General features: G+C 48.0%; 10 protein-coding genes across 10 annotated transcripts; 6 read left to right on the top strand and 4 right to left on the bottom strand.

The window, feature by feature from the left end:
- The first annotated feature begins 894 nt into the window (after nucleotides 1–894).
- On the top strand, nucleotides 895–3,468 carry F4817DRAFT_341540 (homocitrate synthase). The gene is made up of 15 exons (XM_049303769.1): nucleotides 895–1,039; nucleotides 1,096–1,222; nucleotides 1,279–1,330; nucleotides 1,385–1,392; nucleotides 1,455–1,555; nucleotides 1,610–1,625; nucleotides 1,682–1,864; nucleotides 1,912–2,045; nucleotides 2,098–2,125; nucleotides 2,177–2,231; nucleotides 2,286–2,338; nucleotides 2,390–2,496; nucleotides 2,550–2,644; nucleotides 2,719–2,886; nucleotides 2,945–3,468. The coding sequence occupies exons 1-15, from the start codon at nucleotides 1,007–1,009 to the stop codon at nucleotides 3,054–3,056; spliced, it is 1,272 nt and encodes a 423-aa protein (XP_049157941.1). The 5' UTR covers nucleotides 895–1,006; the 3' UTR covers nucleotides 3,057–3,468.
- Nucleotides 3,447–4,813, bottom strand: F4817DRAFT_341530 (signal recognition particle, SRP9/SRP14 subunit). The gene is made up of 3 exons (XM_049303768.1): nucleotides 4,632–4,813; nucleotides 4,494–4,572; nucleotides 3,447–4,427 (listed from the first exon to the last, which is right to left on the bottom strand). The coding sequence occupies exons 1-3, from the start codon at nucleotides 4,653–4,655 to the stop codon at nucleotides 4,135–4,137; spliced, it is 396 nt and encodes a 131-aa protein (XP_049157940.1). The 5' UTR covers nucleotides 4,656–4,813; the 3' UTR covers nucleotides 3,447–4,134.
- A 170-nt stretch (nucleotides 4,814–4,983) lies between these two features.
- Nucleotides 4,984–8,258, top strand: F4817DRAFT_154378 (uncharacterized protein). The gene has a single exon (XM_049298020.1). It carries the CDS (start codon nucleotides 5,152–5,154, stop codon nucleotides 7,621–7,623), a length of 2,472 nt encoding a protein of 823 aa, XP_049157939.1. The 5' UTR covers nucleotides 4,984–5,151; the 3' UTR covers nucleotides 7,624–8,258.
- On the top strand, nucleotides 7,965–10,407 carry F4817DRAFT_341526 (dihydrolipoyl dehydrogenase mitochondrial precursor). The gene is made up of 5 exons (XM_049303767.1): nucleotides 7,965–8,235; nucleotides 8,315–8,373; nucleotides 8,441–8,520; nucleotides 8,611–9,315; nucleotides 9,376–10,407. The coding sequence occupies exons 1-5, from the start codon at nucleotides 8,177–8,179 to the stop codon at nucleotides 9,991–9,993; spliced, it is 1,521 nt and encodes a 506-aa protein (XP_049157938.1). The 5' UTR covers nucleotides 7,965–8,176; the 3' UTR covers nucleotides 9,994–10,407.
- A 51-nt stretch (nucleotides 10,408–10,458) lies between these two features.
- F4817DRAFT_341525 (PLP-dependent transferase) lies at nucleotides 10,459–12,857 on the bottom strand. Its single transcript, XM_049303766.1, has 2 exons — nucleotides 12,652–12,857; nucleotides 10,459–12,597 (listed from the first exon to the last, which is right to left on the bottom strand). The coding sequence occupies exons 1-2, from the start codon at nucleotides 12,697–12,699 to the stop codon at nucleotides 10,813–10,815; spliced, it is 1,833 nt and encodes a 610-aa protein (XP_049157937.1). The 5' UTR covers nucleotides 12,700–12,857; the 3' UTR covers nucleotides 10,459–10,812.
- A 336-nt stretch (nucleotides 12,858–13,193) lies between these two features.
- F4817DRAFT_154330 (Metallo-dependent hydrolase) lies at nucleotides 13,194–14,789 on the top strand. Its single transcript, XM_049298018.1, has one exon. The coding sequence runs from the start codon at nucleotides 13,305–13,307 to the stop codon at nucleotides 14,700–14,702; it is 1,398 nt and encodes a 465-aa protein (XP_049157936.1). The 5' UTR covers nucleotides 13,194–13,304; the 3' UTR covers nucleotides 14,703–14,789.
- On the bottom strand, nucleotides 14,790–16,816 carry F4817DRAFT_154346 (SPX domain-containing protein). Its single transcript, XM_049298019.1, has 4 exons — nucleotides 16,643–16,816; nucleotides 16,337–16,567; nucleotides 15,388–16,272; nucleotides 14,790–15,320 (listed from the first exon to the last, which is right to left on the bottom strand). The coding sequence occupies exons 2-4, from the start codon at nucleotides 16,377–16,379 to the stop codon at nucleotides 14,878–14,880; spliced, it is 1,371 nt and encodes a 456-aa protein (XP_049157935.1). The 5' UTR covers nucleotides 16,380–16,567; nucleotides 16,643–16,816; the 3' UTR covers nucleotides 14,790–14,877.
- Nucleotides 16,817–17,283: 467 nt separating this feature from the next.
- On the top strand, nucleotides 17,284–19,363 carry F4817DRAFT_154288 (DnaJ-domain-containing protein). The gene is made up of 3 exons (XM_049298016.1): nucleotides 17,284–17,541; nucleotides 17,599–18,988; nucleotides 19,066–19,363. The coding sequence occupies exons 1-3, from the start codon at nucleotides 17,426–17,428 to the stop codon at nucleotides 19,183–19,185; spliced, it is 1,626 nt and encodes a 541-aa protein (XP_049157934.1). The 5' UTR covers nucleotides 17,284–17,425; the 3' UTR covers nucleotides 19,186–19,363.
- Nucleotides 19,364–19,523: 160 nt separating this feature from the next.
- F4817DRAFT_154305 (uncharacterized protein) lies at nucleotides 19,524–21,320 on the bottom strand. The gene is made up of 4 exons (XM_049298017.1): nucleotides 20,521–21,320; nucleotides 20,291–20,459; nucleotides 20,008–20,232; nucleotides 19,524–19,943 (listed from the first exon to the last, which is right to left on the bottom strand). Exons 1-4 carry the CDS (start codon nucleotides 21,092–21,094, stop codon nucleotides 19,553–19,555), a joined length of 1,359 nt encoding a protein of 452 aa, XP_049157933.1. The 5' UTR covers nucleotides 21,095–21,320; the 3' UTR covers nucleotides 19,524–19,552.
- A 781-nt stretch (nucleotides 21,321–22,101) lies between these two features.
- F4817DRAFT_154249 (uncharacterized protein) lies at nucleotides 22,102–24,537 on the top strand. Its single transcript, XM_049298015.1, has 3 exons — nucleotides 22,102–22,424; nucleotides 22,486–23,875; nucleotides 23,934–24,537. Exons 1-3 carry the CDS (start codon nucleotides 22,277–22,279, stop codon nucleotides 24,409–24,411), a joined length of 2,016 nt encoding a protein of 671 aa, XP_049157932.1. The 5' UTR covers nucleotides 22,102–22,276; the 3' UTR covers nucleotides 24,412–24,537.
- Nucleotides 24,538–24,719: the final 182 nt, after the last annotated feature.

The raw sequence follows: 24,719 nt of genomic DNA, 5'->3' as shown, positions 1-24,719 counted from the left end.
TCAGTTCTTACAAGTCATAGTGATTATATTCGGATATGAATCCCCAGCGTGTTTCCCTTTCGTTGCTATTGTTAGCCAAAACCCAACATTATTTACCATGGTATATTAAGTCGGATGCCCTTAACCTCATGACGGTGCGACTTCAATTATATGACCTTGAGGTATTAGTCTATGAAGTATTAATAACGTGGGTCGGATAAAATAGTTGTGTTATCGTAGCAAGTAACTGCCTAGGTACCCAGTCAAACACCCGGACTTACAACTTGTTCTACTCAAGCTTAGATGACTCATTGGTGGTTCACGAACATGAGTGTAATAATGAGGCTCTCCCGATACCGTATACGAACTCAGAAGACACTAAATTTTTGCCCCTAAAGACGATGTAAGTGGACGTATTGTACGGGATCTTCGGCATAATAATGGGACTTGACAAGTTGATTAAATTTCGGATTTCAGTTCTGATGATCGCGTGGTCTAGAAAAGTCGGGATCCCGTTCGCTCCGCTATATATACCATCTCAATCAGGAAATTTCATCTACTCTCGAAGAGACTAAGAGAAATGGACCTCGATTTCTATAAGTTGGCCGGCAGATCGGGTATTCGCATATGCAAAATGGGATAGTGGGGTTGTTTTGTGTATGCGTTAACTGCAGGCAAGGCGGGACCTGAGAGACGGGTCCCTAAAATGGTATTCGCGATTGGCCAATTTCAATTTTCGATACGTCACCGCCCACTAGGCTAAACAACTTTTGCAAGGATCTAGATGGTGATTATCACGTGATAGCCCCGCGGACATTGTCGATTTTGGCCTGCTGGGCAAGTTGTTTGGTAACTCAGTACGACCCTGAACTGGGGAACCGCGATCGGCGTACGTGGGGTACGGTTACATACCAAATGTGATTCATTGCATGCTGAAGTAGAAATTTCTTCTTCGTTACAAATTCCTAAGAGGCAGCACACTTTTTTTCCCAACTCTGTTTTTCCTGCCTTACTTACCAGAGAAAAGATGTGCGAAACAAATGGTTCTGCGGCCAGTAATGTATGTCGTCCGGTCTTGATTTCCATATACTCAAGTTAACATTTGAAAATTTCTAGGGCACCAACGGCACTAACGGTACCAATGGCACAACACCTGTACGCCGGTCGAATCCCTACCAATCCAACCCGGGCGAGTTTTTGTCCAATGTAGGCAAATTCAAGATCATTGAGTCAACTCTTCGAGGTCAGCCTTTTTATTTGCCTTGGATTTATTCCTACTCTTACTAACAGCCGGATTAGAGGGTGAACAATTCGCCAATGCCTACTTCGACACGCAAACTAAGATCAACATGTATGTCATTATTGAGTCCTGTTTTGCTGTACTTTGCTAATATGGGTTTTCTAGTGCTAAGGGTATGTCGAATCGGTTGCATTATGTCCTCTCATATCTCGTCGCTAAAACATAAACCTCGTAGCTCTCGATGCCTTCGGAGTCGACTATATCGAACTCACATCCCCGGCTGCTTCTGAGCAATCGCGCTTGGACTGCATTGAGATCTGCAAGCTCGGACTCAAGGTGCGATCTCTAATACCTCTATATTGTGAATTGTTCAACTAACGTTTTCTCGAGGCCAAAATCCTGACTCGTGAGTCATAATCGGATGGGCCATGTCCTCCCTTACCTACTAACTGTGACTCATAGACGTTCGTTGCGATATGCGAGATGTGCAGATGGCTATCGACACTGGTGTAGACGGCCTGGATATCGTCATCGGTACATCGCATTTCCTTCGGGAACACAGCCATGGCAAGGACATGGCCTTCATCACCAAGGCTGCTTTGGAAGTTGTGCAATACGTCAAGGACAAGGGCATCGAGGTTCGATGTATGTTGAAGCTCTCCTCGAAAGGAGACGCCGCTAACATAGCATAGTTTCGAGCGAGGACTCTTTCCGATCCGATCTAGTAGATCTGCTATCCCTCTACAACGCCGTGGACAAGATTGGTGTTAACCGTGTCGGTATCGCTGATACCGTTGGCTGCGCCAGTCCACGACAGGTCTACGAGGTATGTGATTCGTTCACGCTATTGCCATTTGTTTTACTAACTTGAAATATAGCTCGTCCGAACATTAAGAGGTGTAGTTTGTAAGTTGGAACATTACCTCCTCTAACTACGTTTACTAACCTACTTGTAAGCTTGCGATATTGAGACTCATTTCCACAATGACACAGGCTGTGCTATTGCCAACGCGTAAGTGCTTATTTGAAGACAAAATTGTGCTCTAGAGAACTAATTTGAGTATAGTTTCTGTGCTCTTGAGGCCGGTGCAACACACGTTGACACCAGTGTGCTCGGAAGTGAGTACTTTCTACTTTCTGGGTAGAGAACAACATACTAACATGTTACAGTTGGTGAGCGTAATGGCATCACCCCCCTTGGTGGTTTCTTAGCACGCATGGTGGTCACTAGCCCCGACTACGTCAAGAGCAAGTACAAGCTCAATATGATCAAGGAGGTGAGTTCTATATATCTGTTGCTGAGAATTTGGCATAAACTAATATATTTTAGATTGAGGATATGGTTGCTGAGGCAGTAGAGATCAACACCCCCTTCAACAACCCTATCACTGGTTTCTGTGCCTTTACCCACAAGGCCGGTATCCAGTAAGTCAATTTTAATATATTACAATAAGCCCCTGGAAACATTGAAATGTAATTACTAACGCCGAATGTTATAGTGCCAAAGCTATCCTAAACAACCCCTCCACATACGAGATTTTAAATCCCGAAGATTTCGGCTTGACGCGCTATGTGCACTTCGCCTCCCGGTTAACGGGATGGAACGCCGTCAAGACCCGAGTAACACAACTCGGTCTAACTATGACGGACGACCAGGTCAAGGAATGGTATGTACCAGCCTCAAACCTGAACTCGCAGAGAAGATGGCTAACAAAATGTTTCTAGTACTGCCAAGATCAAGACGTTGGCTGATGTGCGACCGATAGCCATCGATGATGCAGACTCAATTATCCGTAGCTTCCATCTGAATCTACAAACCGCGGCGAATGGCAGCTGAACAGTACCGGTAGAGAAGACAAGCTAGAGAAGAGTGACTTCTATCATAGAACGTATCCAAAAAACGGCAGCATCAACAAAAAGGAGATGGCCAAAAGTCTGGGGTGCATTGCTTCGGTTTGGGGTAAAAAGTCTACATTTGAGACAAGGCTACAGCATAGCCCGTGTTGTATACAACAGGAACAAGGACCAAAATTTCGCATGATATTTCTGAAATACTCTTCGGTAATCTGTTGAGAGTTTTATACATTGTTATTTTTGTGATCTTGGTATTGAAACTATAATCTGTTGAAATTAAACCTCGTTCACAACTTACTAATGTTAGCATCTAGACTATGTATGAGATCTAGTGTATGTTCCTATTTATTATAATTATTATACTTAGGTGATTCAAATTGAAATGATTTCTATTGTCGGAAAGCTCGAAAGTGGGCTTAGAGCATGGGCTTCCTTTGGTCATGCTATTTATATAGGTAATATAAAGATAAAAAGTGGTATGGGTCGTAGAATACACGAGGCTTAAGTGTCAGAAAGGAGGCTCACTCTAGGAAAGGGGTAGGAAGAGGGGCTCGTTGGACGAACTAGGGGCACAAGGGCAAAGATATTTCCTACGGTAAGATTATGAAGACAAGCAGCTGGCTGCTAAATGGGCATCATCCTAAACTTCAAGAACATGATATAATTCACCTAGCAGCAAGGTGAGCGAATGAGAATATTGTAAGAATTCTGTATCATTTATTAGGGTATCTCAGGTTCTCAGCCGAATATAACTAACTGGCGGTGGTGCTCGCGCCTGAGCAAGTTACCCATACCCTAGAAGCTCATAGCTACCCAAGCTTAATAGATGGCTATGGATCCCGGTCTCTCGCAGGACGGGTAGATACGTCTCGATATACAATAATGGCGATTACAGAGGCGCCTATTCTGAATGCATAGGCTCGTCCCAAAATGTGATGTCGGGTTTTCAGAAACCTAGGGACGCACGAGATAATGTTGGCGCGTGGACGAGATGATAGGCCAGTCTCTAGGACGGGAAGGAAGGCGGTAATGATAACCATGCAGCTCCTCCAAGCAAGAGATCAAGAACCAGCAGGTGCAGCAGCACCCTTCCTCTTCTTGGCCTTGCCCTTCCTCTTACTACGATCTCTCGGCTTCAACGTTGCCATGCCGGCTTTGCATATCTCGGCGTACCTATCGAAGAAAGTGGGGAGAGCGTCGGGCTCGACCACAGTTGATAACTTGATCTTGTCCTCACGTCGTTTCTTGCCTTTCGCGTTTGTCGCCCGGATAAGCACGGGCATGGGCTGTGGGGGGTGGAGGTCGGGGAGTATGGTTTCGCTTGTTGGCTCTAGGGCGGGCTGCTCGTGAGTTACTAGATGGGCGAGTTAGAAGAGCTGCCGGCTCTATGTTGCCTCGTCTCGAGACTGCTGGGACTAACATCTCTTCTGCACCAAAACTATGGAGCCGTGGTCTTTGCCTTTCTTTTGGTCGAAGAGCTCGGTGAGCTTGACGAAGAACTGCGAAAACGAGTTAGTACAGGCGTAGACTCGGGCGTATAATATCAATGGGTGCGAACCTCGTCATTGCTTAAGTGACCCATTATGATTTATAGATAATCGCATGCGATTATTATCCAAGGTCGGAGGTATTCCAGAATAATACTGCCAACTCAACCTCGCATCCGTTGACAGTTGTTTGTAGTGTACATTGATATGCTATGTGGTGGTTAGAATAAAATGATTGAAGTTCGTGCATGACCAAATCGCCGTTAGGTGGGATTCCCCGTGGTGGGGCAGACTGTTAAGGTTGTCGAAGAGGTACTTGATGTACACTCGTACAAGTACATGTGCATAGCGCCTTCTGTACTTTTACGGCCCCACTTGCCTTTACAACCCCTGTATGTACTTGGATTTTTTTCTTGAGAAGGTGCATCGCATTTGTATCAATGCCTACCTCATGTGAATATTACTGTAAAAAAGTTTAGTTATTACATTGTTAACTTTCAAAAAGCAAGGCTAATAATTTAGTTACGAACACTTTTTGACTCAACTCTTTTACAACTGCCAGGCTCCTAAATATAGAGAATCACCGCCAAAATGGCGCCAGGACCAAAGAAAAAACTATCGTTGCCTGCAACACTTCTAAAAGAGTTAGACGCTCAGCAGTCCTCGTCTTCTGCTAAAGGCGGAGGAAGGTCAGGAAAGCAGCTTTCGAGAAAAGATCAACGCAAGGCCCAACGAGTTCAGAAAAGGCAATCTCGTCGTCCGCAGCCACATCAAAGCCAGGAAACGCGCAAGCCTCACAAGGCTCCTCAATCTAATGACTTTGATGATGAAAGTGATGGTCTAGAGGATGGGGATGATGATGATGACGACGATGGAGGTGATATGGATATGGAGGATGACTCCGAGGGCAGCGATAGTGAAGGTAATGAAGATGAAGAGCCGAGTCAACCAAAAGTCTCTAAGGCTACACAGAGCAGGCTTGCCCAGGACGATGCAGAGATCAAAGACTTGGAAAGGAAATTAGGCTTGAAGGGCAGGAAGTCACTTCCCAAATCTTTCCAGGACGACGGTCTCGGCGATTTACTGGACGGTCTGGATGAAGATGGCGGGGATAATGAAGGAGTTACCTCGCAGAATAAACGCAAGGCAGAAGCGGACGAATGGCTGGCCCAGAAAAGGAGAAAAGCTCAAGCTGCCGCCGATAAAGCGACTGCTAATGAAAGTGCTAGCGACAGCGACGAAGAAGTTGGCGACGATTTGGACGACGAAGATATGTCCCTTTGGGACAGTAAATCAGAGGAAGACGAAGATGCGTTTGAAGGCTTCTCAGACGGAGAACAGTCTACAACTGTGAGGCCTCTACGAGAAAACCCCTACGTCGCTCCTACAACGGGAGTTGCAAAATACGTCCCCCCGGCTTTCCGTAAGCAGTCAAGTTCGAGCAACGAAGCAGAAACACGACTTCGAAGACGTGTCCAGGGTTTGATCAATCGCTTGACGAACGACAATATGGTCGGCATAGTCAAGGAGTTCATGACTTTATACGATACAAATCCGAGACAAACTGTTACATCTGCCATCGTGGATTTAGTCCTGAACTTAGTCTGCTCACCTGAAAAGCGCCCAGATTCTTTTTTCGCTATGACAGCTGGTTACCTTGCAGCAATGCATAAATCTCTGGGCATGGCCTTTAGCGCCTACTTCATACAACAACTTGTAGAAGTCCTCGACCAGCGCTATACGCAAGCATCTGGAGACCAGTCAGACTCCGGTTCAAGGCATCTTATTTCCTTACTTGCTGAGATCTACAATATGCAAGTCGTCAGTCCTAATTTGGTATTCGATTATGTCCGCCTCTTCTTAGGCCAACTTTCCGAGCTCAATACGGAGTTGATTTTGAGAATTATCCAAATTTGCGGCCCGTCTCTCAGGCGTGATGACCCTCATGCATTGGGGGACATCGTTAGTAGTATTAGGCTAGGGAACACCATGTCAACTAGGACGAGCTTCATGATTGACGAGATGAAGAGACTACAGAGTAACAAAACAAAAGCTGCAACCCGCAACAAAGACCTTGCGGACCAGCGAACTCAGATCAGGAAGCGAATCGGTGGTATAGCTGGCACCCAGGATGCTCAGCCCCTCCGCATGGGCCTCCAGGACATCCGGGACGCCGATAAGCACGGGAAGTGGTGGCTTGTCGGGGCCAGTTGGTCTGGTAACCGTAGTGACCCCAATGATCAAGGCAAGACTTTGAAGTACCAAGAAGGGGATGACGCTGATGAGATGATGGCGGACGTTGGTGACGACCTGGGTATTCCGGATCTCTGGCAATTAGCAAAGGACCAGGGGTTCAATACGGAAGTACGGCAACGAATATTTGTTGCTTTGCATGCGGCCACGGACTATGAGAACGCAGAGCTGCTTGTCCGTAAGTTGAGGCTTAACAAGCATCAACGGAGAGAGATACCCGAAGTGATCGTTCGAAGCAGCGAGCGGCAGTCGCAGTACAACCCCTATTATGCTCTAGTCGCTACCAGGTTCACCGGCGATCGGGAGTTATCTTTTCAGTTTAGGCGATGTCTCACAACACGTCTCAGAAAGATGGGAGAGGACATTGACATTGGCGAGGAAGATGACTTCGATTTCGACGATGCGACCGACTACGACATGCGGTGGGTATACAACACGGCCAAGATGTACGGCTCGCTCGTGGCTAGCCGGGATCTTCGGCTGGCAGATATAGTGAAGCACCGCAACTTTGCGGCTCTACATGAGAAGGCACACATGTTCTTTGAGGTGATGCTGATCTCGACGCTCCAGGAGTGCAAGAGCGATGGCCTTAAGGAGGTATTCAGCGGCCTGGATGCAGTTCACGCTCGAGGGGTCCAGTGGTTCTTGCGGAAGAACGTGCGGAAAACAGATCTCCTTAAGGACAAGAAGGAAAAAGCAGCGATTAAGAAGAGTTGCGATGCGGCAGAGGAGATACTGAAGGCACTGGTAACAGCGGGACCATTAGGGGGATTATCAGTTCTCCGCACTGGTTTCATCAAAACTAAATAGATACCCGTTTAATATTATGCACGCGTTGTTTTTTACTCAAAGGAAATAGCTATTATATGGTTTCTATCTTGTCTCGTCTTTGGATTATAGATTCTAAATAGGGGTATATTTCTCGTAGTGTAAGCAGAGATACGTATCGAGATTTTAGCCTGACGGGTTAGCGAAGTAAAAGTCGACGGCTACTTTCGGAGCAGCGGCATATCGGCGAAAATGAACCGCTAAGGTACCACTACCGTATACCAACGGCTATGAGTTAATTGGGTCTTACCATCTTATTCTATCTCGGTACCATGCAGTAAGTATACGATAGTACGGAAGGAGGCGAGGAGGTACTTTGATACCGGTACTTGGCCATCCCCAACGCCCGGACCTCCAAAATTTCGAGCAACTCCAAAAACATCCGGTTCCGTCTAAATCTTTACAGTCAGTCTCATCTACATTTATTCACCTCAACCACGTCACACCAATTGCGATATACCCGCCTTTTGTTTTTTTCCCCCTTCGTTGTAGACAGACAAGGTAGAACGGGCAGCCAGCCGAAAAAATAAACACGATGCTGGCCAGTCGTTTAATACCGCGGACCGCTGTGCGATCTGCTCTCCGCCATTCTTCGTAAGTAATAGCCGAGCTTGAGCTTTTTGAGTGAGCTTCCCAACATAACTTGCCCGCTAATCCGAATTCTGTGAATTAGTCTTCCCTCAGTCGTCGCACCCTTATCGCGATGGAGAAGAGGATATGCTACCGAAGCAGGTTAATACTCCTTTAATAGAATATTTTCCCTTACCGACCTTTCTTATCGCTAATTAACCCGGCGCAGAGGAAAAAGATCTCGTCATCATCGGCGGTGGAGTGGCAGGATATGTCGCAGCTATCAAGGCTGGACAGGAGGGCTTAAAGGTTCGCCATGCCAACTTTAATGCGATCATTATTCCACATTATCCACCCCACGAAGAGCAAAGTCTAACTAGCAATTCACCCCGTGGCTAGGTCACTTGCATTGAGAAGCGCGGCAGGCTCGGCGGCACCTGTCTCAACGTTGGCTGTATTCCTTCGAAATCCCTCCTCAACAACTCGCATTTGTACCACCAGATCCTCCACGACAGCAAGCCCCGGGGTATTGAAGTCGGCAATGTCCAGCTTAACCTACAAGCTATGATGAAGGCCAAGGACACCTCCGTCGCCGGTCTTACCAAGGGTATCGAGTTCCTCTTCAAGAAGAACGGCGTCGAGTACATCAAGGGCACCGGTTCCTTCGCTAGCGAGCACGAGGTCAAGGTTCAGCTGATCGATGGCGGCGAGACGAGCGTGGTCGGCAAGAACATCCTTATCGCTACCGGTTCCGAATCGACGCCGTTCCCCGGACTCGAGGTCGACGAGAAGCGCGTTGTCACCAGCACCGGCGCCCTGTCCCTCGAGAAGGTCCCCGAGAAGCTGATCGTCATTGGTGGTGGTATCATCGGTCTTGAGATGGGTTCCGTATGGTCGAGACTGGGTGCCAAGGTTACCGTCGTCGAATTCCTGGACCAGATTGGTGGCCCCGGCATGGACACCCAGGTTGCCAAGGAGGCGCAAAAGCTGCTCAAGAAGCAGGGTATAGAATTCAAGCTCGGTACTAAGGTCGTCAGCGGAGAAAACACTGGCGACAACGTTAAGCTCCAGGTGGACTCTGCTAAGGGTGGCAAGCCCGAATCGGTTCGTATTCCCGTGCATACATGCGCAGAGCAGCATATTAACTTGGACTTTTGAAAATAGCTCGAGGCGGATGTTGTCCTAGTTGCCATTGGTCGTCGCCCCTACACCGCCGGACTCGGCCTCGAGAACATCGGCCTGGAGGTCGATGAGCGCGGCCGTGTCGTTATCGACTCCGAGTACCGCACAAAGGCCTCCCACATCCGATGCATTGGTGACTGCACATTCGGCCCTATGCTTGCCCACAAGGCCGAAGAAGAAGCTGTCGCCGCCGTCGAGTACATCAAGAAGGGATACGGGCACGTCAACTACGGCGTTATCCCGTCCGTCATGTACACGCACCCCGAAGTCGCTTGGGTCGGTCAGAGCGAGCAGGACCTGAAGTCGCAGAACATCCCGTACAAGGTCGGAACATTCCCCTTCAGCGCCAACTCGCGTGCCAAGACCAACCTAGACACGGAAGGTTTCGTTAAGATGATTGCGGACCCCGAGACAGATAGGCTACTAGGCTGCCACATCATCGGAGCCAACGCGGGTGAGATGATCGCCGAGGCCACCCTCGCCCTCGAGTACGGCGCGTCGACGGAGGATATCGCGCGCACGTGCCACGCACACCCGACGCTCGCCGAGGCTTTCAAAGAAGCGGCTATGGCGACTTACTCTAAGGCTATCCACTTTTAAGGGGGAGCGGCGTGTAAATATAGAGAGGAGAGAAAGAGTATAAGAGAGAGGGGGCATGTAGACGGAGGATGAAGGGATTGACTAAAAACTATCAGGCTGGAGGGCTAGCATCGGTGTAATGGTGTACATTAATACAGCATGTGGACAAAGTAAAGTGAAAACTATCTATGAACGAAGTGCGGTGCGGTGCCTTGTGAAGAGTTGTCTTTGTGGAAGGAGGTGAGTCGGAGATGGTATGTATGTAAGAGGGAGAGTGTGTGTGTGTATATGTGCTACGAGGTGTTTCAACCGATAATTGTGATGTTGTGTTTGCTATTACTGTTGACTGTTTAGGCTCTAGATGGTCCAATTGGTAACTAAGCTGTTATGTTTGATAACACTGATATTGATTTTACTATTCGGACTGAATACAGCATCTGTGTAATGTGTAGTGGTGGTATACCAAACAAAGTACTACTCACAATGCCCCTGACTGGGTGGTGTATTGTATTGTGTGGTCTGACTGCGGGATTTACGGGCAATTTTGGCTATAACGACTCTTCGCCCCCTTATCTTACGAGGATGTATGCAACTGCGGCAGGATATCAACTTTTCTTTTCTTTTCTTTTTCTCTATAACCGCGCTCTCTATCTATCTCCACGATAGTCCGTTTGTCCATCTCATCATACCATACCAACCATAGTCTCATCTCTCATCTCATCTATTCCTTTCCCGGTCGTTGAGGAGCCAGTCATTCTTCCACTTTCTTCCCACGCTATCTATCTATCCGCCCAAAATCTCCCTCCTCTATTTACCTCTTCCCTATCTCCCTTTCCCTATTCATCCACTCTCCTCCTGCACCTCCTCCGCTGCCTTCAAAGCCCTAGTGAAAATATCCACCAAATCCTCCTCCAATCCCACACTAACCCTCAGCAAATCCGGATTAACCCCAAAACTCGCCGCCCAGTCCAACTCCTGGTAATGCGCAAGCACCACATACGGCGATGTAAGCGTGAAATTCGTGCCTAGGCTAGGCCCCTTAGCCGTCTCCAGCGCGTCATAAAACGCCATCGCATGCGCCTTCGTCTTCAGCGTACACGAGAGTAGGCCGCCGTACCCGCCGGATGGTAGTTTGCAGGCCTCGTAGTTGGGCCGCGAGTCGTTGTACTTGGGGTAGTAGACGTTGGTGACCAGGGGGTGCGCGGCTAGGACCGTGCAGATAGCCTCGGCGTTGGCGTTGACGCGCTCGATCCGCGAGACGAAGTCTCGGCTGTTGCGCTCCATGAAGATCACGTCTTCGGCCCAGTACGTGTCCTCGAACTCGGCGGTCATGACTTGTTTCAAGGAGGTGTAGTATCGGCTATTGGGGTTAAGGATGATGCTCCCCCCCATGACGTTGCAGTCGCCTGAGAAGATTTTCGTTAGGCTGGAGACGACTACATCGGCGAAGGGGAGAACGTTCACGTTCACGAAGTTGCCGACGGTTTCGTCGACGACGACTGCGAAGTCGTATGTATCGGCCAGCCGTCTGATGCGCGCGAGGTCGGGGCAAGTCAACAAAGGGTTTCCGGGAAATTCGCAAAACAGCCCGAGAAACTTCTCTCCCCCCTCAAGGCGCTTCTCGAGGTCATCGAGATCGGCACTAGACCCGCGACCGTAGAAAATAGCTCCGGGCCCGAACTTCTGCAAGATCTTGAGGGTGTCGACGTACGGGAATCCGAAGTTGATGCTCTTCTGGGGCTCGCGCGCCTTGAGCAGGGTCTGGTGCGTTGTGAAGATGGCGTTCATGCCACAGGGGACCAGGTATATGTCGTCCTCCTTGAAGTTTGAGATGCCGCGGGCGTTGGAGTCCATAGTGGGCAGGGCGGTGCTTTCTAGGTCGATGTCCGTGGTTAGGACGCCGGCGATGCGGCGCCTTATTGCTGACTTGGCGTTGGGCACGAGGGAGAGGTCGAGGTTTCGCCCGTATCGCTCTTCTAGGAACCTTGAGCTTTCGAGAGCATCTGTCGTTGTCTCGTCGGCAGGAGTGTCAAGGGTTACGGGATACTGGCGATCATTGTTTGACCCATTGGACCCGTTTTGAGTATCGTCAATGGAAGCTGTTCGTCGATACCTTTTCGGCCCACGACCCAACTTGTTTAACGGGCGGGGCGATGATGATGCCTTGTCCTCGGGCACCAGCATATTCTCTTTGAACAACGCATGGTAGAATTCAGCACGGCGGCTAGAAACACCGTCGCCGGAGTGCTGCCAGTACTGTTTAGCAAAAGGGAAAGAATCAGAAGTGCACAGAACGGCCGAGATGGACGGCTTGTCAGGCAGTCCAGCCGGGGCCTTCTTAGTCGGGTCCAAGACCAAGTGGAGGACGTCGAGGTCCTTCAAAACCGATTCGGGCGCTTTGTTTCGAATGAACTCGAGACACCGGTTTGCCGTCTTTTTGGTGGGAAAAAGAATGGCCTGCTGACTAGCAATGCCATGCTTGGCGACGATGTCGCGACCAAAGGCCTGGATGCTCTTATGGATGAAGAACCTGGGGTAGCCGGTAACCATAACGTCAAGGACCCATTGCTCCCCCTCCTCGTACCCAATGTTTGACCTCCATGTTGGAAGTGAAACGCTCACGGCCTATAAAGAAAGTTAGAAATATGTTCTTGGAACCAGAGAGAGGTTTAAACTCACGTGAGCAGTGTTAGGAGGTATCGAATCTCCTAGCTCGATTAAAGGCATGTTCTTTGGTATTACCTTGTTGGTATTATTATTATTCTATAGCAGAAAGGATGTAGATAGGACTAGTTAATAAATTATTAGGTTATCGGTGGTGAGTCGTGACAACATCAAGATGGGTATTTGCGAATGGGTCAACTATGGGGACTAACACCGGGGATTGTAAGCAGCTGTATAGTATACAAGGATAATTCATGTTAAATTGCTGCACGTAGAAAATATGGCAGGATGCCGGGATCGGAGACAAGAATTTTGAACCAACTTGCATCTTTTAGGTACATCTTTTAGGAATACCTGATTGGCTAATTTTATACATACGTCTATGTACATTAGGTAGACTGTAGTGTAATGTAGTCGATACTGGTACCTCGCGGCGACGTACCCCATTATATACTTACACCACGTATTACATCACTCTGCATCTTATACTCTCCTATACACCATTATATTTTCCCCCAAATTTAATACTGTTATATACCTATATTCTATCTTACGTCGTCACAAAAAGCGTCCACCGCGCTATCTCCCACAGCTAATCTCTCATCCGGTTCGTCATATTTAAGTATAACAAACATACCTTAAAGAGGCAAGAAACCGTTTGGAGTAAGATGAAGTTGAATAACGTGATTTTGCTAAGTGAGCACTCGGCCGTAGACACGAACCGGCTGGACATCGATATCGAAGATGGAAAGGTTCGTCGGGTCCGTCCTTCAGAACATGTAGCTAGCGAACCTCCCAAGGTCCTACTGCCAGCCCTCTGTCACCCACATATCCACCTTGACAAGCCTTTCGTATTAACCTGCAACAACAACAACAACAACAACAACAACAACCCCTCCGAGAATTATCCCGACTACTCTGATCTTCTGCCCGAAACTGGCTCCTTTGACGAGGCCTTATCAAATACCTCTAAAGCGAAAGAGCGTTATTCCAAGGAGGATCTCTACCTTCGAGGTAGTCAGCTTTTAGCAGAAAGCTACAAGCACGGCGTGACATCTCTCCGCGCTTTTGTAGAGGCAGACCACGTCACCGGGGTGTTGCCACTGACCACAGCTATTCAACTCAAGTCTGAGTTTTCTCATCTGCTAGAGATTCAAATATGTGTGTTTGCCCAAGACCCCCTTTTCTCTGGCACGTATGGTGAGGCAAATCGATCCGTCATTGCTTCGCTCCTCAAAGATCATGCCAGGTCGGTCCAAGCCCTTGGAACAACCCCCTATGTCGAGGAGTCGCGAGAGAAATCGCTCCAAAACATTGACTGGGCTATTGAAACTGCCGTTCGATATGGTTTACACTTGGACTTCCACTTGGACTATAATTTGTTTCAACCTTCCCCCTCCAACCAGCCCCTAACATTTTCAGTTATTGAACTGCTCCAGAAACAAGACTGGCTTGGTTTAGCTGATAAGTCCAAAACCGTGGTTCTCGGGCACTGCACGCAACTGACTACGCTCAGCAACTTGGACCTCGAGCAGTTAGCCGGAACCATCATTCAAAGCAGGCTTCCAATCTACTTTGTTGGATTGCCTACTAGCGACATGTTCATGATGGGTCGGTCGACTTCAGCAACGAACACGCCGCAAGCGCGGCTGCGTGGTACTTTACAAGTGCCTTCCATGATTAAGGACCTCGGCATGTCTGCCTGTATCAGCGTGAATAATGTTGGGAACGCCTTTACTCCTTTTGGAACTGGCGATCCCTTACAGCTGGCATCATGGGGAGTAGGCGTCTACCAAGCCGGAACTATAAGTGATGCGATGATACTCTATGGTTGTGTAAGCTGGCTTGCCAAAAGAGCTATCGGCGTCGAGGGAGAAGCGGGATACAGAGACATAATCGAAGGCCAGTCCCTGCGGGGCATGCTTTTAATCAGTAATAAAGAACACACTAGACTGCCAGGAGGCGCCAACGGCTCTGAGCTTAAGATTCCAGCGAGACAGCGGACGAGTTTCAAAGACATCGTATGGGACCCACCCGATGTCGAGCTGAGATCAATCGTTATATGAATCCATGGATCATAAGCTCGATATTAGTGATTATAGTTTCCACGTCTGTTCCGAAACGTGGCAACTGAGAAATACGTGAGCAGATATCGGGGGGGTTGAGCTGCATCCCGGCTAATGCATTCGTATGTAGAAGTTATGAATTTCCCCGTAAACAAATGCAGAACCAATGCCAACTTCACATCATAGAACAAGTCGAATCCGAATAGTCAGGTCCGAATATTTCCTTGTTGCGTTCGCGCTCGTTGGCTCTAACTTTTTCTTTGACTTCCTTCGGAAAGTACTCGCGAAGAAATGCGGCACGCTCGCTATCAAAATGTTCTAATCCAGCTCGCATGATCACGTCAGCTCTGCAAAGGGGACAAAATCTTTCCCCCTTTCGTGACATCTTCACGAGACACCGACTGCAGAATATATGCTGACAATCCAGCCGAACTGGCCAATACGCAATGGCAAAGCAGATGGGGCAGAGATAGTCATCAAGCTGCGGGACGACCGAAATTAAATCGTTGGACATTTGTGCACATATGTCCTTAGCCACACTCCCTGCTAGAAGCCTATTGGATTGAACAGTGACAGGGAATGCACGTGAAACGCCCAGCGCGGTTCTCTTATCGAATTCTGCGCAAATAATTAGCGGGGGGTGGGAGACGGGTATGGGTAAATGCGTTAGAAACATGTAACTTACTCTTGAGTATCTTCGTTACTGCTAAACTGTTAATCTCCTGGAATTTAAGAATTTGCAGGAGCAGAGCGTTCATATTGAGAAACCTCGTATAAGCTTGCCGACTATTCTCAAGCTTGAGGCCATGAATTAACTTTTTCGACAAGACTTGATCTTGGAACCACCGAAGTTGCTCGACCGCCTGGGTGCTTGTTCTGGCGCCATGATCGTCCTCCCTGGTAGAAAAGAAGATCCGGGCGTCCAAGTACAGCTCGAAGATATTGCGCCAGGTTTCCAAGTCCCCCCTTGCCCTTCGGCCTTTCGATGGTTTCGTGGCTTTGTTAATATCCTGACCTAGGAGAGCTATCTCTTTTCCTAATTTATCTTGTTCTTCCTGTTGTAGCACGTCTAGGTTCGAGACGTCGGTCTGTAGGATTTCAAAGAATTCACCGTCAAAGACCAAGGGCACTTCAATCTGTTTAACGGACAACGGCTCCTCTTTTGACAATGAGACCTCCTCGACATTAGGAGGAGAATCTGTGGATTTAACTGAAGTATCTGGAGATGCGTTGCTGGATTCGTGTGCTGGCGAGACCGATATTTCTCCTGTCTTAGATACCACTTTCTTCAAAAAGTCTCTCGTAGACGGCGTCAATTTTGCGTCTACGGCCACGCCATCATGGAGATGGATGAAAAAAGTGAGCCTCGGACGAAAATGGTTGGAATGGGTAAGTTTCCCATCCAGGTGGTAGTGAAAGGCCACTGCGGATGGATCCTTCTGGCTGGTAGCTAATTGAGCCAAAGTGTCCTTATCTAGTCCGAGCTCCCTAAGTTCATTGGTAACCTTTTTGAGACATTTTTTGAGCTGGCCGTAAGGAACGGCAGAGTTGACCCATTTCTCGGGAAAGCCTAACATCATTAACAATAATCATTAACAATAGGGTATAAGAGGGGTGGAAAGACAGTAACTTGCCTTCTTTTTGGAGGGCCTTCCTGAACTCTTGGGCGAACTTCATGAGAACTGCTGAGTGCGATATATATAAGAGGGTTTACTTAGGGACCGGTCGAGGAAACTCGGTGCGTATTCATTAACGAACTAGCTAATTTGAAAGATTGAACGGCTTAGCCTCTTAGGAAGTTATGGTGGTTAGGTATCTGGTGGATATGTGGAGGATATGGGGCACAAGAACCGGTGAGCAAAATGCTAATAGGATTAGTATTTAAGGAAACATAGATGGGTATAAAATAGGTGCACTAATAGAATGATGCATGCACTCACTCAACCGTTGCATAATGGTACCTACATTGATGTATCTATGTAATTGATGGTACCTTCTGGCAGGTACACATCTTAAAACCACCTTAGAGCTGCAGGTGACGAGTTTAATAGTAGGTACGTAGGATATTAAGGTTGCGTGATTCGTCTAAGAGTGCAAAGTATCTGCAACGTATCTGCAGCCTTAGCAGATCTAGGCAGTTTGCCCCTGCGTAGACACGCGACTGGTTGCCTCTCTAAATTTATTTGAGTCTGGCCTGTTCTGGATTTTCAATCCTCCGCGGTGAAGAGAATAGATCCACTTAAGTATGTACATAGTACCTATCAAAATCTCGAGATGTCTAATCGGTCAAGAATTTAGACTATGCTGCATAACCTCTACTATGGAAGGAATTAGAGATATCTCGTATTCGTTTTGAGCAAACAGATAGCTATTATCAAAAGACATCCATTTGGTATATGCTCAATTGATATGGCCTGTATTACCTGTTGCCCAAATCGATATCGGAGAGGAGTATACATACTGTTCGGTGTCCGGGGAATGAAATGCGCGGGGCAACGGTAATTCGGTCGGGGTCCACCCCACTTTATGTAAGATAGTGGGAGTCGCGACGAAATTTAATAGAATATCAATTTAATACTTACGTCTTTTTACACCATTTCGGTATAAGTGAATAGTCCAAATACCAACTACAATACCGGCTTCATATGTATATAACACTAATCTGACGCAAACTACCATAGACATAGATATAGAAACCCGGCTATATTTCTAGTCTTTTTATTATGGGAGCCCAACAGTCGTCCCACAGAGACCCCGCGGGAAACGACGCCGGCGCCGCTCCTAAGAAAACAGACTACTATGAATTATTAGGACTCGACCACCAAGCTAGTGACGAGGAGTGAGCAGATAACTACCAATATACATACATATTACTAATATCATATTTGATTGTTAGAATCAAGAAGGCATACAGAAGAAAGGCTCTAGAGCTACACCCTGACAGGAATTATGGCGATGTCGAGAACGCTACGCAAAAATTCGCCGAGGTTCAAGCCGCCTACGAAGTTCTATCTGATCCCCAAGAGCGAGCGTGGTACGACTCTCATCGCGATGCCATCCTTCGCGGAGATGACCCGGGCGAGACCGAAGCGAGTCCCGAATACCACAACGTTCGCATAACTACCACCGACGAGATTTTTACCTTGATTGGCCGTTTCAACAAGAACGTCCCCCTCGACGACTCTCCGGACAGTTTTTTTAGTGTCTTGCGAGAGACTTTCGATAGAATAGCCCAGGCAGAAGATGCAGCCGCCGACTGGGATGGATTAACTCCCGTCGAGTACCCTTCCTTCGGCGAGTCTAAAGACGGCGATAGCGTAGCCAAGGCATTCTATGGCAGGTGGTCCAACTTTTCCACCAAGCTAAGCTTTACCTGGAAGAATAAATGGCGACTCTCCGATGCTCCAGACCGGAGAGTTCGACGTCTCATGGAGAAGGAGAACAAAAAATTCAGGGAGGACGCTGCTCGCGAGTTCAACGATGCAGTGCGGTCTCTAGTTGCTTTCGTTCGCAAACGAGACCCCCGCTACGTAGCGAATACGCAATCCGAAGCCGATAGGCAGAAGATACTACGGGACTCAGCCGCAGCGCAAGCCGCTAGGTCGAGGGCTGCAAACCAGGAGAAAATGAACGACCCGTTTGCCGTTCCCGAATGGGCACAATCTCGGGACGATGAATTACACGAGGGAAACTTCTCCGAGACCGACGAGGAATCCGAAGTCGAACACATAGAATGTGTGGTGTGCAACAAGAGATTCAAGAGCGAGAAACAGTACGAAGCCCACGAGAAGAGCAAAAAGCACGTGAAGGCCGTACAGCAATTACAACGGCAGATGAAAAAGGAGAACGCGAATCTAAATCTAAATCTAGACCTTACGACCCCCACATCAAATTCGGAAATTCCGGTAGTAGACAGCGATCACGTAGACGGAGATACAGACGCTCACGGGAGTAACACCGCTGATGCGCCCCATATAGAAGAGCAGGCGGAAGCACCATCTAAAACCAGTACCGAGCCCACGAGCTCAAGAGTAGACTCAGAAAACGAGAGCGAGGACGACGACTATGCCTCGAGAGACGCGGTAGAAGCACGCCTCGTATCAGGAAACTCGGCCGCTCCAAACCCCTTACAAGGCAACGAAGAAGACCCAGTCGACGACATCACAAAAGAAACAGAAGATATATCGCTCCGAAGCAGCGAACCCACCAAGAAGGTAGGCAAGGCCAAAGCTAAACGAGAAAAGAAGGCTGCGCGCCAAGCTACTTCGGAGCAACAGGACGATGCTGTAAGTTTGCTACCCTTATTACCCCTTACCTACCACATATTAACAAGTCAACTGTTTTGTTCTAACTTCCATACCAGAAATGCGTGGCCTGTAACACCCAATTCGATTCCAGGACCAAGCTCTTCAAGCACTTGAAGGATACAGGTCACGCGGCACCCAAGACAGTTGCGGCCAAGCCCAGCAAAAAGCGACGGTAGATGTTTTACTACGAAGGCGTTCTAGAAGGTTGTGTCTACCAATCAGACCACCCGCAGCAACTAAGCGTTTACCTAGCCCTAAACCGACTCGTCCTACTAATGTCCCTTGTCTCATGACCCTTGAATAGAGGCGTTATTGGCATGATTCCTATTGCCTCCCTGCCTGTCCGCCAAAGTAAAAAAAAGAAGAAGGCAGCTACTTCGGTAGTTAGCTACCATGACTTGCCAAATCACTGCTGTAGGTGCTCGAGATATTTACACCGCCAATGGTTATTCATAATCCTCCATAATCCACACCTTAACGCCTGACAATTACCTAGTGGTATTCTCCTAGCCAACCCGATAACATATTGCGCCTGATATTCGTTTATTCCACCAGCGCCGTGTCGTCATCCTCATCTTCGTCGCTCAGAGTTTTAACATCATCCATTATAGCACCCCCGGCTGCCTCCATCTGTGCGATCGGGTCGTGGTCCGACACGTGAATGATGGCTTTACCCTGGACGTGTTTGACACTTCTCCGCCAGTCCTTCCAGTCTTCTTCATCGCGGATTAGAAAGCCGATGAGCATGCTTGGATCCATTTCCTTGACGTGCAGTCGTCGTAGCTTTCTCGTGTGGCAGGTATCAATTTCTTCCTGGGTATACTCGTCGGGGTCTTCATGATAGGGTAAGGCCGGTCGTGTGAAATGCGGATCCAGATAGAAGAAGTGGAGGCCCTGGACGCCGATGAAATAATGCGATGACGACGGACGTCCACTGCCATCGGTTAGAAGCGGACCCTTTAGACATAAAAAAGCTTATGAAACATAAGACAACTTACCCAGCAATGCCAATTGACTGCGGCATCTGTAAGGACGCTGTAAGAGCTTCCCAATATACAGGCGTAATCTTGTCAATGCCCAGACGTGTGCCCACTAATATCACTGTCGGATGAAAAGTTGTGCCATCAGGTTTGGCGATCTTCATGAAGTTGTCCTCGTAGACATCCGGCCCATCCCCCGTAGAATAGACGCGTAACGCCGGTTCGGTGGTATTTGTCAAGGCTCTGGCTAGTATTTAGTTATCGTAGTTCTAACACAACTGGATCTTTGCAGAATACTCACTGGATACACCTCGCGGTCGCTGAAGGACCGAACCATTCGCCAGGATATTTCCCACATGCGGAAGCGCCGTGACGTACAAAGTTATGTATCGAGTATGGTGCTCGAGGGTCATCGGCGAACAAGGATAGGATCTTATTCTCTTCCTGACTCGGCGTACTCCTTCGCCATCCTATACATGACTTAGCAACAGCGTACAAAGACTCGGTGTCGTTTCTAATAAGCTCGCATACCTCGACCAAGACGGTGTACTAGCATAGCGTTGGCCAACAGGCTCTGGCCGGATCTGATCATACACCCCCATCCACTATCCGAGGCGAATCCGGTCTGGTCGCCTAACTGACTCTTGAGGCGCATCGAGAAAGATAGGGCGGAGAAAGCCTTGGGGTCTTGCGACTTGGCTATGGGGTCGAACTCGGACCTATAGGTCATCCATATTCTGGATTCGAAATCGTCGAGGAATGCGGGAGGCCAACCTCCATCTAGAGGTGCTTCGTCGTAGGCGAGGGATGAGTCTAAGCTGCTGGAGGTAGAATCGGGAGGGGTCTCGGGGAGTCTAGAAGGAGCTTGGATGGCATCCTTGGCTGGTGGTTCGGAAGTCGAAGGTGTATCTTGCTGCGGGCTAGTACTATTGTTACTAGTGCTGCTGGCGCCGTTGCTGCTGTTGCTGCTGTTATTGTTGCTGTTGTTGAGCCTGTAAGAGGATCCAAGACACCAAACCGGCCGGTCTCGGATAATATCATTAGTCGGTTCAGGATCCCAGAACAATTGCACAATGCGTCTACCGATATCAACCGTGGACCCCATGTTGAGAAATGGTGGTGTTGTAGGTAAGAGCTCGTTGCGGTGGTCTCAACGAGTCCAAAAATACGACCAAGATACTTCGATAAGGATAGCCTTTATCCTGCTCTAGTACAAGATAGAGCGAATCCAATACCACAATTGAAAAGAAAAGGGAATAATATAAAATATAACTCTACGCTAGGATTGTTGGGGTATTATTGTAAATTGGTCACGACCAAGTAAAGACGGCTTAGATGGACGAGGGGAAAGAAGCCAGGAACGGGGAGGCAATGATTATGTTGGTTGATGGGTGATGACGGCTGGGATGGACTTTGTAGACCAGCACTACGCTTTCGGATGTTGGAAGCGCCACCATTCACCCAAGAAAGAAGTTGAAGACGAGAAAAATTAATGAGATGGAAAAGATGGTATGAAGCTAGTATTTCAAAAATGATGAAGTTGAAACTGGTATCTTCTCAAGCTTGGAAGTTGTAAGCTGTCCGAGTTAGCGACGAGTTAGAGACTACCTAGCCAAGTCACCCGGCAAGCCCCGGTCACTGACCTTGTAACTGTATCCAGTTGCTGCTAGCGGTCTCGTAGCGGTGGTTGGAGTGATGGTTGGTTGGACCTAGCGTATAAACGGATAAGCGGGCGAGGGGCTGAGGGAATGACTGAATTGACTGATTAGACTGATTAAAACAGTGGTGCCTTGTGACGAGAGCATGGGGAAGTCTTATCGATAACATTGTTATCTATGATGTACTGTAGAAGATACGCCGTACCTACATGTATTCTATACATTACGTACGGGCTCGTAACTGCCAGATTTATGAGTAAATTACGTATCATTGCCTAGCAGTCTTAGGGAACATTAATTAGGCACTTGCGTTTGTGGAAGTGACTAGGAAGTCTCGAATCCAGCACATTTAGAAATTAAACATCTCAAATCCTTTTTGCACACCTATTTACTACCTCCTATTCAAAGCTATAAGGATGTCCTCAATTCTGTGTTAAGTACTCGAGAGTTATCCGCCGGGTTTCAGTTACATGTGTTCTGTTCTGGTCCACATTATCGTCATCAGAAAGTTGCCCATTTTCTTTCATCCAAACCTAACTCGACCTTTTTTTAAATCTCACTTTTAACCTCATACAACTTTCCAACTCTATCATTGCATCCCATATTAAGGTCATTTATCAAACCTTACTATGGCAAAGAATAAAAGGGGCGGCGGAGGCTCTAGGTTTAAGGGCCAGAGATTCCCTCGTCGTAAGAACCCTCTATTCGGAAATCCCTCGGGGGAGTATAGTGGCAATAATTCATCACCAGCCTCTCACGGCTCCGTGCGACTTCATGGTATCTACTATATTTCCCATGCTTTCCTTAGAATTTTAGTTTAGATCTAATATCAATTTAGGCTATACGCTTGCCGACGAGGCTAGGAACACGGCATCCAATCGCCGCGGAGCTCGTGGCACTGACGCGAAACTAAGATATAAGCCTGTTACATTTATCAGCGCTGGTTTCATGGACCCTCTGAATGATCTTAACGTACAGCTTACCACTTCAAATGAAACACAAGTAAGCTCAGATACCGTAGAACAGGTATCGGCTGCTGCGGATCCTATCATAGATGCTGGTCCATCTGAGGGCCACGTTTCGCCTTCGCCTGGTGAAGTCCCGTCTCATAATACACTGTCATCTTCCACGTCAAATACCCATATTGTTCCAAACAAAAACTCGAGAAAGGGACATAGACGCTCTGCAGATCCCAAATCTGATCATAGCGGGGATTCCAGTGAGGAAGTCATACTATTCAAAGGGAGAGACCGCGCCCGCAAAGAGCCAATCTCTCCGAAAATAAAACAAGATGAGGCTGAGGTCGATTGTTTGAAACTCCATGAATTGGATCTTGAGCTACAGCAGGTTATCGAAGAGACCATTCACCCAGAACCTGCAGGATCAGAGCACGTCGTGGAAGAAGATGATTATATACCTATGAGCTCTAAGCCGAAAAACCGTGGAAGGCGGCTTAAAGTACATCAGAACGTTACATCAGATGAGGATGCCGCCATCATTGCAGATTATATGGCCAATATTAAGGATTGGGAGGAGGAGGAAAAAGACGATGATGAAGCCCAGCATTTAGGAGTCGGGTCTTATGGTTTTAGTATACTGAGAGATCTCGGCGGCACCGATAGCGACGCTGTTCCCGACGAAGTCTCTAGCGAAGAAGGTACAGGACACAGCTCAGAAGATGCGGAAGACGAAACCAACGCAGAAAATCACCGACGTCACCTCGAGGCAGAGGATGAACGCATAGCCCGCATGCTCGCTAAACAAGAGGAGCTGGGTATTAGCGGCGATGATGTTTTGCTCTTTGATGGAGAAGCATCCGACGAATGGATGACGTCCCAAGCTGCCCCGCGTCGTAAGAGGAAGGGTGATTCCAAGAAAGCTAAGATGATCCAAAAGCAAGGCCAATTTCCAAGTGCAACGCAGATGGCAGATGCATTCGACGAGCTGGACCTCATGGATTGGCATAGACCCAGTCTTAACAACTTCAAGAAGAGCCTACCAACGTTCGATCTATCAGACTCTGAGTTAGAAGAGGCTATGAGATTAACCCACCAGCGGGACCGCCTTAAGAAGGCGGAGAAGAAGAGAGCACGCGAGGAACTACGGTCCCAGGGTCTACTTGGAAAGAACGTCAATCCCAATGACCTTCGAATTAAGTACATTGGGGGCATGTCATTAGACGACCTCGCTAACGAACTTGAGGCCTTCCTCCTTGGTTCTAAAGAACAGTAGGTCATGGCAGCGCTATTCACAATCCAATGCACAAAAAACGCTAATTTTATCTAGACTTATTCTGCCACCATTTGACAAAGATACCCGTAAAACTGTCCACGCTCTAGCCAACAAGTTCAAAATTAAATCGCAATCCGCGGGCAAGGGCAAGGATAGATACCCAGTCCTTTATCGCTGCAAGGCCACGCTCCCATTTGACCAAGCCACCTTTGATAGAACATTTGGCCGCGTCAAGCAAACCTGGTTCCCACGTGTCGATGCCAGCGCCAAATTGGTGGATGAAACTAGAATCCTCAAGCGAGCCGAAGCCCGCAGTGGTAAGTCGCGCTTCAAGAGCTCTTTAACCTACCGTGAAGGCGACGTCATCGGACAAAATGCCGTTGAACTAGGCGTAGAGAACAAGGGCAGGACGATGCTGGAGAAGATGGGATGGTCAAAGGGCATGGCCCTGGGAAGTGAGGAGAATAAGGGTATTATGGTACCCATTACACATGTGGTCAAGAAATCCAAAGCTGGACTTGGAGATGCTTGAAGGAGTATCGCTCAATGGCGTATTCTAATTGTAAATTTACTATTGGAACAATGTAGGGTTACGACTCAGGAGGTACGGTATACTACTATCCTTAAACGTGTTGGGATGCTTAGGCACTCGAACCACGAAATATCGAGGTTAGGACTAAGATTCCATCCCCTCCTACATAATACTACGAATTAGTACTTTGAGGCTGTCTTCCGGAGTGCGAACTAGACAGGAAAATTGGCGAAACATCCCGGGGGAAAAATCTAATGGATTAAAAAAGGGGCATCCCTGGAATAGCAAACTTGTTGGATTTCGCATAT

The sequence above is a fragment of the Daldinia loculata genome (genome assembly GCF_022478755.1).
Source record: "Daldinia loculata strain CBS 113971 unplaced genomic scaffold F4817scaffold_33, whole genome shotgun sequence".
Taxonomy (NCBI): domain Eukaryota; kingdom Fungi; phylum Ascomycota; class Sordariomycetes; order Xylariales; family Hypoxylaceae; genus Daldinia; species Daldinia loculata.
The sequence above is the reverse complement of the archived record's forward strand: the minus strand, read 5'-3'. Positions and strand labels throughout refer to the sequence as shown.